Source organism: Artemia sp. Qi Xiang Cuo, chromosome 7 (genome assembly GCF_049724085.1).
Source record: "Artemia sp. Qi Xiang Cuo chromosome 7, ASM4972408v1, whole genome shotgun sequence".
Lineage (NCBI taxonomy): Eukaryota > Metazoa > Arthropoda > Branchiopoda > Anostraca > Artemiidae > Artemia > Artemia sp. Qi Xiang Cuo.
The window spans coordinates 12,263,412-12,279,961 of record NC_142800.1 but is presented as its reverse complement, the minus strand read 5'-3'; the positions used below and the strand labels follow the sequence as shown (position 1 = coordinate 12,279,961).

Genomic DNA, 16,550 nt, shown 5'->3' with positions numbered 1-16,550 from the left:
GGAAGTTTCAGCTTGATAGGGTAAGCCATTCCAAATATATAACTGATATCCCCTTTTGACAAGTTGTATGCAGATAGTTTGTTTTGATTTAGTTCAGCTTTCTACTCAACACTTCTTCAAACTTTCTCTTCAATATCCTCATCCTTGGTAGTGTTCGCTACAGAAGTAATATTTGTAGTGGTAGCAGCAGTAGTAGTGGTGGTAGCAGTAATAGTGGTAGTTGTGGTAGTAGCATACAAATACTACCTTATTGGTCACTTTATTATCCCCCTCATCATTTTCCGAAAGCTCCAAAATTATGTACTTAGTCATTCTTGAGTTACGCCCTTTCGACAACCTGTATGCACATAAAGTGTTTTGATTTAGCTCAATACTCCCCTCAATAGTCTCTGAAAGGTTCATCTGAATGCCCTTCGTCTTTTTGGACACTAAAGGTTAAACATGCCCACCTTTCTCAATAAAAATACTATATGTAAACAACGAGCGAATTGATAATTTTGCAGCCTTTGCACCGAGGGCCTGGGGGGAGGGAGGTTTGACATCCCCAGACACATAGTTACAGGACCTTTCATTTATATTGCACAAAATGTATATCTCAAATATTTTATTGGAGGTATTTGGAGACTGGTTGCTTTCCAATTGGTTTCGACTCTTAAAAAGGGCACTAGAACTTTGAATTTTCAATCGAATAAGCTCCTTTTGGAATTTCTACTTGGACAACTCCTTGCATACGGAGTACCTTGGTGAAAAAAAAATAATACAATGTACCCACTCTTATATACCCTATTGTTTTGTATCAATGCTGTAGCAATCCTAATCCACAGTTTAAAGCACACAATTAGCTTCTACTAAAATATTGATGTGTGCGATAACTTACTGCTTTTATATTTCAGGTTATGTAAACATAAATCATTCAAAATTTCTATAAGGCATTAATTTTGAAAAATATTGAAAAAGAACGCTCGTCGGAAATCGAGGAAAGGCTTATGATTCCAAGGAGAACATAGATAGATAGATAAATTGTATTTCATATAAATATAAACAACACAAATAATTACATTCAAGCCAACAGGGAGCTAATCTCGAAAGGAAGGCTAGAAATTATTACAATGAGTTCAAGTACACCAAAAAAAAAGATAAAGAAGACAAACCAGAAAACATCATAACATATAGAAGCTGACGGACCAGGGAGGCTACCCCAGCACGGCAAAATCTAAAAACAATGCTAATGAACACATTATCAAGAAGAATCACCCCGTCATCAAAGGTTAATGATATATTCTACTAATTTAGTCTTTAAAAGTGATTGGCTATTAAGATTTTTATATTTAGTATTTAATTTTAGCCTATATGATATAGAAGGAGTTTGTTATCTTATTGAAAATCTATCTCTTTAACTATGGACCAAAGGGATTCTATAGACTCCAAAAGGAGCAGACGAAGAGGCGAATGAGCGAATAGGGGTGACGAGGATTTGTTATTCTTAAAAATAACTGGCCTGAGACTGAATATCATAATGCCTGAGTGATAATTGCAAATACCTAAGTTGATTAAGGTTTAATATATGAAGAAACAAAAATAAAGTTTTTGTTTCAGAAAGATTTTGAAGTCGTGGAGGAGGATGAAATAAAGTACCAAGGATTCTTACGGCTTTATTTTGCAATGTCTGGAGGGGTTTAAAATGATTAGGAAATGTATTTAGGTAAATATTGGGACAATATCTTAGGTATGATTCTATTAAAGAATTTTAATAATTGAAAAGGGAAAAACATACCTTAATCGATGTAAAAATCCTAAATTTTGGGCTAATTTTACACTGAGATGGTCAAAATGACTACGGAAACATAAAAGCTTATCAAGAATAATCCCCAAGTATCTATATGTCTTAACCCATCTAATTCTATACCCAGAAACAACTAACTCATCAATCCGAACTTTAGCAACTCCTTGCTTAGATCTCCCAAAAACAATAAATTCTGTCTTAGGCAAATTGAGAACTAGACGATTACAAGAAAACCACTGGATAACTGAATTCATTTCAGACGCCATAATTCTCGATCAATAATGAAGGGGTTTTAGCTTCAAAAGATACCACTGTATCATCTGCAAACATAAGTGCTAGGCTATCCTTATAGGATAGACAATTAGGGAGATCATTTATATATATATCAAAAATACTAACGGTCCAAGTATAGACCCCTGGGGCACTCCAATGTCATCCAGGGAGTAAGGCTGAGACAAATGGCCTTGTAAGTCTACTTAGAATCCGCAATCTCGTAGATATGACTTTATTAAATCCAATGCCTTTCCACGAATTCCAGAGCTATTCAGTTTTTCAAACAAAATAGAATGATTTAGAGTATCAGATGCTTTTTTTATATCGTAGAAACAGAAGGAACATAAGAAACAAAAGATTCTTTTTCTATTCTGTCTGTTTTATTCCCTTTCTTCTATTCCATTTTTGAACCCTTGTGGGTTATTTCGGGTGAAAAGATACTGATATCTGAGGCAAAATACTTCTCAGTAAAAATATTTTAGACAAACCTTTCAATAGCCTACACTGAAAATTTCAATAGGCGAATGACGTAACCGGCGCGCACATCCTGTTTTCTTGAACGACTTTCATCATCAAACTTAACAAATGGTGAAGAAATTTCCGAATTTTTATTGGAAATTTTTGAATGTTGGAAAATTTGCCTTATTTTCGAAAATTTGCCTTATTTTCGAAAAAGGGGAAAACACCCCCTAAAAGTGATGGAATCTTAATGAAAATCAAACTGTCAGATTCAGCGTAACAGAAAAACCTACTGTATATGTTTCAAGCTCCTATCTGCAAAAATGTGGAATTTTTTATTTTTTGCCAGAAGAAAGATCACGGATGCGTTTTTTTTTTTTTTTTCCAGGGGTCATCATATCGATCCAGTAGTCCTAGAATATCGCGAGAGGGCTCATTCGAATGGAAACTAAAAGTTCTAGTACCCTTTTTAAGTGACGAAAAAAATTAGAGGGCAACTTGGCCCCCTTCCACGCTCATTTTTGTCCAAAATCACCCAATCAAAATTTTGAGATACCGTAGCCATTTTGTTCAGCATAGTCGAAAATCTAATAAATATGTCTTTGAGGATGACTTAGTCCCCCACAGTTCCCGGGAGAAGGACTGCAAGCTATGAACTTTACCCAATGTTTACAAATAGTAATGTTTATTGGGAAGTATACACACTTTTTCAGTAGGGATTTTTTTCTGGGGGGGGGGGGGTCGGAGGAGGGAGTTACGTGGGAGGATCTTTCCATGGAGAAATTTTTCTTTAGGGGAAGGGACATTTCTATGAAGGGGGCGCTGAATTTCCTAGCCTCATTTAAAAACAATCGGAAATTAAATAGAAAAAACCAGTTTTTGCAACTGAAAATAAGGGGCAACATTAAAACTTAAAAAGAACAGAAGTTGTTACATATATGACTGGGTTCGCTCCCTTGTTAATACCTAGATCTTTACGCTGAAGTTTTTTTTTAGTACTTTCAAAAAAGCTATTTATTATAATCAAACTGCCTTTGTAATTCAGGGATTTGTTATTCGAACAAAATTCGAACTTTAGCGTAAAGAGCGAGGTATTGACTAGGGGGCGAACCTCCTCCTATACGTAATAATTTCTGTTCGTTTTAAGTTTTAATGTTGCTCCTTACTTTTACTTGAAAAAACTTTTTTTTTCTATTTAACCAAACTTAAAAGTAACAGATGCTGCTTTAGTTAAAAAAAAAACAAAAAAAAACAGACATAAAAAATCCCAGTAATAATCAAGATTATAGGAAAGAACTAATGAAAGTAGATTCCTTTGTTTAAATCCTCAAAGTTTCAGCATGTTGACTTTCTATATTATAATCATAAAAGAGAAACAGCTTAAACATATTTTGTTTTCGTTAAAGCGCAAACGATACCCAGGCCTTTAGAAGGTCGAGGGGGTGGTAACCCTAATCCCGTTAGTGGCAATTTTTGTTCATTTTAAAATGACTTGATAATTCATTTTAATTTTTGTTTGTTTTAGGATTTATTCATTCATCTATAGCAGGATGTTATCTTTATGTTTGATTTGGTTATTCATTTTGATAGGTGGTCTTTTTTGGATTCATTTATTCACTGATATCAAACTCTCTTTGCTTTGAGTATGAACTATTTTCTTTTCTCTAGGGCAGAGAATATCCTCAACCCTATTCTGTAGAAATCCATGAATATACAAATATCTTAATCTGCTTGTTTTATTAAAGTAATCCTTTCGTGATATATTTTGTTGTAACAGCTTATTTGCATAATAAATGCGTTTCAAGGTCTCTTATTAAAATAAGTTCTGTTTGTTCTATAAAAATAATCAGTATAACCAACAGGGTATCCAGTACGGATATCCAGTATCCATATCCAGGATTTTTTTTTTTTTGGGGGGGGGGGGTTACAAAAAACTTCAAAAGAATGCATAAAAATTTTGTTTAAGATCATTTTTGTAACATTTTTGTAAGTCAAACATCTCGGGGGAGAGGACGTAACTCGCCCCCCCCTCCCTAGATACTGCCTTGATAACCAGTATATGATTTGTTTGAATCACATACATGTGTTGTTGTTAAACGGTCCCTGCTAGAGAATATAAAATCAGAAAAACAAAAAATAAAAGCTATGTTAAAACAACCTGTGATTCATTTGTGACTTGTTATGATTCATTTGTGATTGTGAACAGATCACTGGTTTGTGATTCATTGAATTTGTGGGTATCAGTATCACCAGATTTGTTTCCTTTTTTTCAATCGAGGTTTGCTTGGTGCTGAAAAATAATAAGGTGTCCAATTCTTTGCACTAAGAATAGATGAATTTTTTTTTTGTCCACTTTAAAGTCCCCAAGGTTCATTACTTCCTTTAATTTTTACTATTGCTGGAAACCAGGCAATCTACTGTTCTGCCTGGCACCAAGACACCTTGGAATGACATCTGAATACTATTGTATTTGATTGGCTACAGTTTTCTCCAATGATCTTTAGCCAATCTTTGTCCCATCTTCAAACATGTCTTGGAATCTTCTTCTTCCATTTAACAGCAGGCGGGCTTTTCAGTAGTACTATTTAGCCCTTTTCCTTTTGCTTCGCTCTGTGGGCTACAGGGCTACTGGCTTGATTGCCTCATATTTAATGGATATTTTCAGATATCATTCAGAAGATCTTTTGATTATAGGAGTTCAATTATGGTATGGAATATTTCGATTTTGATGCTCTGAGTGCAGGTACAGTTGGCTAGGCTCTTGGCTGATAGTGAGATTTAGTGGTGTTTGAAGCCTTTTAACACTTTACAAAGCAAGGTATGTTGTGCAGATGTCAGCATATTACATTCAAATAGGCAATGGTCAATTGTTTTATTATTCATAATACAATGCCTGCAAATAGGGGACAGGTGAAATGAAGCATTTGTATAAGGGAACTTATGCGAGTATGCAAGAAAATTTAGTCCATTTGTTCCAGAACAAATTCTATGGTAAATTTTAGAAAAATAATTATTGGGAAATAGGGAAAGGATAGGAATATTCTTATTAAAATTAATATCTGATAGCCTCCATTGGTAAATATCTCTAATCGGGATGGGTCTGCCACTTGGCTGGTCAATATTTATAGCATTTTTTGCTATTTCATCAACCTAATGATTACCACTTATGCCAGAGTGGCTAGGAATATACTGAAAATAAGCTCTTATGCCACTTGAAGCAAGTTTATCTATAATACTGAGACAATGATAAGTGTCATTGTCCAACTTATATTGAGGAGCTGAGGCCAGCAGCTCAAGGCTTGATAAAGAGTCGGAATATACTATAATATTATTTGAACTTGCAATCAAACGTTGGTTTTCCTTAAGGTGTTCTAATGCCATGATTATGGCATTTAACTCAGCAGACATTATAGATACATTATTATATAATCTCTCGCCCACTACAATTTTCAGGTGAGGAAGGAATACACCACTTGCTACCTTCTCATTCATTTTTGACCCGTCAACAAATATTTGGAAGTGGTTTTTATAAGTAATTGTATTAAGTTCAACAAATTTTTTCTGGAAAAAAACCATTGGTGTTAGATTTTTGTCCGTTTTGAGAAATCAGCATTTAGTATGAGAAATTTACATGTTCCAAGGTTGATATTTTAGGAATGTAGGAATAATAGACGTTGTTAGTACAGGAAACTTCTTCAGAGTGTTGGCACACCCATTTTAAATGCCTCTATACATGATTGTATTTCTTAACCAATTTTGTAGGATGTGTGAGTTATTTGATTCAATTTTTGTAAGATGTTTCGTCAAGAGAAAGCTACGTCTCTCCCTTATTGTTGTTAATCCACTCTCCATAAGCAGAAACTTGGTGCTTGTGGGTTTCCTAAGACCAAATATGAGACGTATTATATCATTTTGTGTTGTTTCAATTTTTTGCATCCAGATCTTCTTTGAGATTTTTTTTTACCACAAGTTCTTCTTTTAACCTTTTGGTTTTTGTTTCCAGGTGGACGCTGGATTGCAAAAAAGGACGTCCTGGTATATTGCACCAGGAGGAAGGGCAAAGTGAGATCAAGAAGCTTTAAAGGGATATCACATCATAATGAGTGAAACCAAATGTTTCACTCCAGTTGGACACAGATAATGTACAGTTTATCATGGCTTTTCAGACAACAATCAAAACTTATTTTGCTTTCGAATATCATTTCCCTTGTAGGTTGGTTTGGTACATTACATATTCCCTGAAAATTAACAGCCAATTAGATACAAACAAATTTGGGCTTGTCTTTGGCGTCTTATTTGGCAACGCGTTTTTTCAATAGCTTTGCCTTCATTGCGCCCCCTTGTCTGATTCTGCATGTTCATTAAGCTTTTGGATAAGAATAAAGAATAAAGCTTTTGGTCCTTTTCTGGCCGTTTATCAAGCTCCGTTTTGTTTTTTGTGGGGAAAGGGGGGCATTTTGCTGTGTTTTCCTTCTGCATAGGGAACCACTTAGCCCAATGACTTAGGGATTTAAGTTTCATGTCAATAAAGGAAAAAATTTTTTGACCAGTTTGGGAGAGAGTAATGCCTGGAATTTTTAATTTTGCAATGGTTTCCTCTTGATCCAAATACCTACATCTGCAAGTTTCAAACTGATCAGGGACAAAAAATTATTCCATTTTGGGCCCACTAACCCCTACCTACCACAATGTCTCATCCCTTTGAGACAGAGAACATTACTTCAAAATTCCATATTCACAATATCTCCAGAAAGACCTGGGAGATTAAGTTAAAACTTCCAGATACTAAAGGAGATGGAGGAGAAAGACGGGAGCTGCTTCAAGAATTCAGTAGAACTGTAGCTTAGGCTTACAGGGCATGTAGACCAAAGACAAAAGGACATTTGTTAAGACACAAGATGGAGAAAAAAAAACATGTTTTATTGATTAATGATGCTCATAAGAGGCCAAAACAGGCTTAGTTTCTTATCTGTTTGCAACCTACTGGACAAAATAAACCAAATAATAAAAAAACTAAGAAGAAGGGCTGTATTGTTTCTTGAAACTCAAAGATTGTTTTTCTCTAATAGACATGAAAATTCCAGTCCAGAGTAAGCAAACTCAACCAAGAGGACCCTAGTTTTTAGTTTTCTCTGAAAAACTTCTTTTGTGGAATTTTTTTTTTTTTTACTTAATTACATGTTACATCAGAAGAACTTATTGTTACGTAGATAAGTTGGATGAGAAATGCACAAACATAGCCTACTATTGTATATGTAGTGTTTATGGTTTAGTGCAACATCCCCCTAAATATTTGTTACAAAAATCATGGTTGAAGCAGCAGCTGCAACCTAGTAAAGAGCGAACCACGGCCCATAGTAACCAAAAGTTATCAAAAGCGTTTAAAAAAAAAACTGCCTAGTGAAAAAAATTGCCATCTGACAGTGATTCAGGAATGGTAACTATCATTACAGTTTGTATTAAAAATTTGCACATTAGGGGGTGGGGTAAGGTTAAGTTGAATCAGGATTTTAACCCCTTTCATTGGAATCAGAATTGTTGAAAACATCATGCAGGGCAATTACAGTCCCCCTCCTTGAACAACAAGAAAAATCGCTTTTTTGCATTGGTAGCACTGATCTGTCTCCCTTTTTTCTGTTTTTTTTTTCTCCAGGCCTAGTGGGTCACTAGAACATCATAGAGAGATGCTTAATGTCTCATTCAAAAGCTATTTCTTATATCTACGTGCTTTTTATAAACTCCACCATCTGCAAGTGCCACATGTCACTAAAATTGCACTTTCTGCCATTTCTTAAGTGGTGGCACTGGCAGGCTACCAGAACATCATAGACAGATTTTTTATAGCTCATGTAAAAGATATTGCTCATATCTACTTTCTTTCTATAAATTCCACCCTCTACAAATTCCAAATGGCACTAAAAACGGCACTTTTTGTGCCATGTCTCAAGTGGAAAAGCTGAGGCTATTGGGCTAGCAGAACTTATAAGAGTTATGTTTAATGGCTCATTTGAAAGCTATTGCTCATATCAACGTACTTTTTTTTATCAACTTTATCATTCGTAAGTGCGATATAGCACTGAAAACAACACTTTTGGTGCCACTTCATAAGTGGAAAAGCTCTGAAATACAAAACAGGACTATTGTGATAGTTATGTTCCAGAACCCTTAACTAGATGTTTACAATAACCCCTTCCGCACACTTCCCTCGACAGCCCCCTTAGTAAGTTTCATAAATCATCTGCTCACCAGTAAGCTACTAAAACATTAGCAGGCTACCACACCATCGTAGATAGATGTTTAATGGTTCAATTATACGCTATTGCTTATATTTACTAGGTTTTTACAAATTCTTCCATCTATTAGATTTCACAGATTTCATTATGAACTAGTTTCTTGGGAGAATTCGCAATGACCTCTTTGTCATGGTTGAAGCATTAGCTGCAACCTAATAAAGAGTGAACCACAACCCATAGTGACAAAAAGTTAAAAATAGAAACTTTAAAACCGTCTTTTTTCTTCTTTTTTTTCAAGGCCTAGCGGTTTACTATAACATCATAGAGAGATGCTTAAGAGCTCATTCAAAAGGTATTTCTCATATGTAGGTGGTTTATATAAATTCCACCATCCACAAGTGCCATATTGCATGAAAAAGGGCACTGTATGCCATTTCTCAAGGGGTAGGGCTAGTGGGCAAGCAGAACATCATAGATAGATTTTTGATAGCTCATATAAAAAGATTTTGTTCATATTACGTTCTTCCTATAAATTCCACCATTTGCAAGTTTCAAAATGGTACTAAAAACGGCACTTTTTGCGCCATGTCTCAAGTGGAAAAGCTGAGATTATTGGGCTAGCAGAACTTATAAGAGTTATGTTTAATGGCTCATTTGAAAGCTATTGCTCATATCAATGTACTTTTTTTTTTATCAATTCTACCATTAGTAAGTAGGCTACAATATAGCACTGAAAACAACACTTTTGGTGCCACTTCATAAGTGGAAAAGCTCTGAAATACAAAACAGGACTATTGTGATAGTTATGTTCCAGAACCCTTAACTAGAGGTTTAAAAGAACCCCTCCCGTACACTCCGCCTCCCCACCCCCTTTGTAAGTTTCATAAATCTTCTGTTAACCAGTAAGCTACGAAAACATTAGCAGGCTACCACACCATCGTAGATAGATGTTTAATGGTTCAATTATAAGCTATTGCTTATATTTACTAGGTTCTTACAAATTCTACCATCTGTTAGATTTCACAGATTTCAATGTTAACTAATTCCTGAGGAGAATTTGCAATCAACTATTTGTCATGGTTGAAGCATTAGCTGCAACCTAATAAAGAGTGAACCACAACCCATAGTGACAAAAAGTTAAAAATAGAAACTTTAAAACCGTCTTTTTTTCTTCTTTTTTTCAAGGCCTAGTGGGTTACTAGAACATCATAGAGAGATGCTTAAGAGCTCATTCAAAAGCTATTTCTCATATGTAGGTGGTTTATATAAATTCCACCATCTACAAGTGCCATATCGCATGAAAAAGGGCACTGTATGCCATTTCTCAAGGGGTAGGGCTAGTGGGCAAGCAGAACATCATAGATAGATTTTTGATAGCTCATATAAAAAATTTTGCTCATATTTACGTTCTTCCTATAAATTCCACCATTTTCAAGTTTCAAATGGTACAAAAACCGCACTTTTTGTGCCATGTCTCAAGTGAAAAAGCTGGGGCTAGTAGCTACCATAGCTTCTTAGAGTGATTAGCGGGTTACTATAACATCATAGAGAGATGCTTAAGAGCTCATTCAAAAGCCATTTCTCATATGTAGGTGGTTTATATAAATTCCATCATCTGCAAGTGCCATATTGCACAAAAAAGGGCACTTTATGCCATTTCTCAAGGGGTGGAGCTAGCGGGCAACCGGAACATCATAGATAGATTTTTGATAGCTCATATACAAAATTTTGCTCATATCTACGTTCTTCCTATAAATTCCACCATCTGCAAGTTGCAAATGGCACTACAAATGGCACTTTTGGTCCCATGTCTCAAGTGGAAAAGCTGGGGCTAGCAGCTACTATAGCTTCTTAGAGTGATTTTTAATGGAAACTTTTGAAAACGTTTGACTCACTTGAAAACTTTTGCTCATATCTACGTGCTTTTGTCAATTCTACAATTCTATTCTACATGCGTTTCTTGAGGGGCGGGGTTAGCAGTCTACCAGAAAATCTTAGATAGATTTTTGATAGCTCATATAAAAAATGATTGCTCATATTTAGATTCTTCTTATAAATTCCACCATCTGCAAGTTTGAAATGGCACTAAAGACAGCACTTTTGGTGTCATGTCTCAAGAGGTGGAGGGACGTCTAATGGATCATTTGAAAACTTTTCCTTATATCTATGTGCTTTTTATCAATTCTACCATTTGTAAGTGAGATATAGCACTGAAAATAACACTTTTGGTGCCACTTCTTAAGTGGAAAATCTTGAAAGTATAAAATGGTATAATTGTAATAATTATGATCCAAAACCCTTTGCAAGAACACTTCCTGCAGGTTCCTCCTCCAGGCCCCCTTAATAAGCCACGCAATTAAAGTTCTACAAACACCAATATATTAAATAAGATTATTAGAGGCGTGGTTCTCTTAGTACAGCGCTGGACTTCAAATTAGATTATCATACATTTGATTCCTCCTTGGATTTTTTTTTTATCATGGTTTGTCCCTTCTTATTCTTACTTTTTAGATAATCTACTATTTTTGCAAATGTGATGCACTCATTTTTCAAAGCATATCCCGGGAAGACTCATTTTAAAGCTATATCTATGTGCTTTTTATCCATTTTACCATCCATAGGTGCCATATAGCACTAAAAACAGCACTTTTGGTGCCACTTGTTAAGTGGAAGAGTTTGGAAGCATAAGACGGAACTATTCCAACAATTATGGTCCAAAGCCCTTAACTGGAGGTTTATAGGAACCCCTCACATAAACTCCCCCTCCAGACCCTCTTAGTAAGTTTCATAAATCTTCTACTCATCTTAAAATAAAAAGATTATTGCAAAAACAAATTAACTAAAACTAAAAACTTTTCAACAAAAAATCTACCAAAAAATAAGCTTGAATAATCAACAGTTTTGAATTAAACCTTCAAACTTCACTCTGCAATGAAGCCTGTGTGCTAGTCCTAACAGCCGTAATTGAGGGGAAGGGATGTCCTTGCCCCATTATTTTTTGTTCCTGTCTAGGTTTTGAAAAACACCTATTTTTGGTTATTTCCTTGAAAAAGGTACTTAATCATTTGGAAAAAATGGATGGAAAAATGGAAAGTGCACTTTATGGAAATGTGCTATCAAGTCAATTTTATAAGAAGTGATTAAGTATAAATATGAGCTTTTAAATACGTCCCTTAAACAGCTCCATAAGTTTTCAACTGAAACTAAGAAATGACATTAAAACTTAAAACAAACAGAAATTATTCCATATAAATAAAAAAAGATCTTGACAGCATTGTTTTTCTACATTAAATTTGAATCAAAAACAAGCAAAGATTAATCTAAAAAAACATAGTTTTTTCCAAGGGAAGTAAAGAGCAAAGTTGAAACTTAAAATGGGCAAAAATTATTGCTTCATGGCCTATCTAATATATATTAATCAAACTAATACAAATAAAGCAACTAATTATGTTTCCCTGTGTTTCTAGGATTATGGAAAACTAGTGCTTTACTGAAAACACAAAATAATATAGGAGTTTTGGTACAGAAAAGCAAACAAATTAAGGACACTTTTTACAGAATAAAAATATTATCAATCCCTTTTAAGATAAATAACAATCCATTTTAGGATAGTTGCTTTATTTATTTTTTTTCTTGTTTAATTTGGTATCACTTCTGCACAATGGCTCAGTTCAATGACTGGCTCTTGTTTTGGTTTTAAAAGGACATGTCATGATTAGTTTTTAGACAAGTTCAAAGTAAAGCCATCTTGTTGGCATTAGGATTAGGACTATAGACTAGCTTTAGAATTTGTATCATAGCTTGAAATTCACTTTTATATAGAGACAAATAACCACTCTTTCAGAGTTCATATTATGTCTTATTTGATCTTCATTTCAAGTAATACTAAAGCATATTTCTTACATTTGAAGATTGTAACCTAACCTAACCTGACAAGCCATTTTATAAATAAAGAAAACCCTGTTCCTGGAGTACAATGAATCTGTGTTGTTCCATTATTTAATGAAGAAAATTTCTTGGGAACAGTCAAGAGTTACAGCGTTTCTGAAGCAAACATCTTAAAAAAAATAAAGGAGCAGCATTATATTCCATATTTATGTTCCTTCTCAATATAATAGTTATTACCCTAACAATACATTCACCCCTTAATGGTTGCATATACAGCCTTAATTATATATTTATCCACTAATTAATCTAGTCAAACATGAGAAGTTCTTTGTTAAAGAGTTTTCTGTACTCAAAACTCTATCTTGGAAAGTACACTCTAATCCCTGTAAAATCTCTATTGCTATAGAATGGAGTTAAACTATTCTGCCAAAAAGTCATCTTGCACACTGAATAAAAGCTTGTGAAGCACACTTGTGATAAATAAATATATGCACTGAGGACTTTTCTGTTTGGATTTTAAACTTCCCAAAAATCTATCTGGTGGCAAGCATTAAGTAAAAACTTTAAAGTTGCTTCTTTTAAAGGTATGAGGAGAAATCAACAGAGACAACAATACCATGTGAATTTTTCAACAATACCAAAGGAGCAGCTACACATCAGATTTCCCAGAAACCAAAACAATCAGAAACAAAGAACCATCAGAAATCAGCATATAAAGCATATGGGGTGGAATTGACCAACATATTTCAGTAGAGGAGCAAGAGATATATCTACTGATTTTCAGAGTTGGTGGACACTATACTGCTGGACTTTTTTTCTGATTCAAAGATCAGAACAACATACATAAGATAACCTGGGGTCCAAGTGTAGAGGGATTAAAGTGAACAAAATATTGGAAGATGCTATAACAGCAATCAGAAGTGGTTAAATGATGCAGAGATGAAGAGAATGTATTCCAAATGCCCAGAAACACTTTAAAAAACTAATTAACCAAGCCTCTCTTATGCCCAGGGGGAACACCATGAACAATAAGTGGGCTTGATAGCACATGCAGGAATTAAATTTTTCAGATTTAGTTTTGCCATGGCTAGATTTTGAAGTTTGTCTAGATGGCTAAGAGTTTGCCCAGTCTTACCCCTTAGACACACTAGTGCAAAACTATCAAATCACCTTCCTAGCTCTAGTTGATTCTTGGAGCACCATCTGAGGGGATACCACCAGATGGCTAATTTGAAACTGTATATATATATACAAATCTTAAAATTGGCCAACCTACCAACCAGTATTATAAGCCTAGGAGCCCAGCTTGACAAAAGGAAACATGCTAAGAGAACAATTCTTACTCCATAATAGGCAGAATAATCAGAGTTAACACCTTTTACAGGGGAAGAGCCTTTATCTTCACTTCTTTCCTTGTTTTTCTAAGAAATTCAAGAATTTCTTATACCCTATATATTCACAGAGTATATACTCCTACCCCCCTAATGTGCAAACATAAGGACATTATTTTTTACTATTGGTTTGGATTTGTCCCAGGTGATTGGATGGACGAGTAAGGTCTAGACCTTGTTCCAGTGCTCATTTAGCTCAGTTACTAAATTAGGAAGACAGTTTTTTTTTTTTTTTTATAGACCAAGTAATTACCTGTAACACACTAAATACCCAGAATTGCATCCTGAATCTAAATATAACATTTATTTGCATTACAAATGGAATTTACCCCCAATTAGCCATATGGTGGATATCCCCATCCGAGAATGTGTAGAACTGTGAAGAAAATAACCTTACATTTTAGTTATAAAATCTTGAATATATTTGCCAAAGAAAAGTCACATATGAAAAATTCTAAGAATATAGGTAAATTTCTAGGTGGCACTATAATTTAGATAAGATGAAGGTGAAAATATCAATTGATGCCCTTTTTTATGCTCTTTTGTAATTCAATAATCACTTCTGGGGCTAGTTGCATATTGAGCCCTTAAAGGGGTCCCAAAGGCATTTCATTTTTGTAACCATACAAAGAAGTTATCAAAACTAGTTAAGTTATTGAAAAGTGGTTAAAACATATTACTAGTTTATAAATAAGTTGTGCAAGAGTAATATATTCAAAAAATGCTTACTTATAACAATTCAAACCTCATTTATTAGGCAACTTAAAAGTAATAAAACATAAAATCAAAAAGAAAGGAAGAAAATGAGGACAATTAACAGCCAGTGAAAAATTGAAAATTAGGCTAAACACAAATATCTGTGCAGTCTCAGAAATTATTTAACTTAAAAGTCAACCATTTTCCTGCTGTTTCAAGTTTTCAAATGCCATTGACAAAAATAGAGCTAAATTTTGCAATTCAAAACTTTGCTGTCAACAATTCAAGCTATATCTCATAGTAACTTTACAGTGGGCCATATAATTTAGCTAGGATGGAAGTGAAAACATTATTTGATGCTTTTTTATGCTCTTTCATAGTTCATATAAAATATGTTTGGGGACCCTTTAAGGGCTCAAGACGCAAATAGCCCCAGAAGCAATTAATGAATTATAAAAGAGCATAAAAAAGGCATCAAATGACATTTTCACTTTCATCTTAGCTAAACTATAGCCTAGTGCCACCTAGAAATTTACCAGAATATATAATTTGGGCTAACTATTTGACCACTAGGAGGGTGGATGGGGGTTATGGTTGCCTAATTCTCACTAGACTACTTGAAGGAATGAAGTTTTTGCTAGAAACAAAACCCCTGGAAGGGATTACTTAGCTACTATGTTAACTCTCCCTTCTAATTTCTAAGTCTTAGAAATTTGCCTAATTTACAGGTCTATACTTAGTCCATTAAAATTTTGACAAAACAACATCTTGCCTTAATTTTCAAGTTTCAGCTTTCCCAGGACATAGCCGAATTTAGTCAGTAGGCCTAGATCCATTCCTGAAAGTTTCATTTGAAAAATTAGCCATTTAGTACCATAAAGGCAGATATACAGGCTACTAAAGAAAGCTGATCTTTTTCTAAGGATGCTTGGTCAATATATACCAAATCATATTATTGAGTTAGGACTAAAGTGAATACACCATTCAATGCCTTTTTTTTTATGCTGATTACAAATATAATAAGCATTTTTATCGGAAATGTATTTCAGCCCCCCCCCCTATATATGCCAATTCAGGGTTAGGTATAGCTTATACCGGGGGGGGGGGCTGAAATTCATTTCCGATAGAAATGCTTAGCCTATTATATTTGTAATCAGCATAAAAAAAGGCATCAAATGGTGTATTCACTTTATTTGAAGCTCAATAATATGATTTGGTATATATTGACTGGATGCTTTAATTACAAGGGCTTATCTTTGACAACATGTTTGAGAAGCTAAATTTCAGCTGGTTCACATCCCTGCTTAAACATGGTCTAGGCTAGAATGACTCACTCTCCAAATGCACCTTCACCAAGAGTATGCAAAATTTCCCATCCTTCAACAAATTCTGTTGACATGTTTTGAATGATTATTTGTCATGTTCCAACTTATTTATTTTATCTATATTCCAATTGGAAGCAGCAAATATTCACATATTAATTTGCTTTTCGCGCTTTTTTTAAACTTCTGCTCCATAAATACAACAGCGTTAAAAATCCTTCGAGATAAATTGAATCACTTTGTTGACCAAATTGTGTCACAAACGATTTTTGTGGCAGAGTTTAAGCATTCGAAGTCAGTTTTCATTTAACCAACAAAAATACTAGAGTAAACTAAAAATCAAGCTGTCTATTCTTCTTCTTCTATTTAACAGCAGGCGGGCTTTTCAGTAACACTATTTAGCCCTTTTCCTTTTGCTTCACTCTGTGGGCTACAGAGCTACTGGCTTGATTGCCTCATATTTATTAGATATATTCAGATATCTTTCAGCAGATCTTTCGACTCT

At 34.5% G+C, this 16,550-nt stretch overlaps 1 protein-coding gene across 1 annotated transcript in view; it reads right to left on the bottom strand.

The window, feature by feature from the left end:
* The window catches only part of grp (serine/threonine-protein kinase grp), a 68,897-nt gene extending 52,601 nt beyond the window's left edge, over positions 1–16,296 (bottom strand). Inside the window, exon 1 of the mRNA XM_089092029.1 lies at positions 16,058–16,296. Coding sequence (XP_088948155.1) covers positions 16,058–16,122 — 65 coding nt within the window. The 5' untranslated portion in view covers positions 16,123–16,296. The remainder of the gene's footprint in view (positions 1–16,057) is intronic.
* Positions 16,297–16,550: the final 254 nt, after the last annotated feature.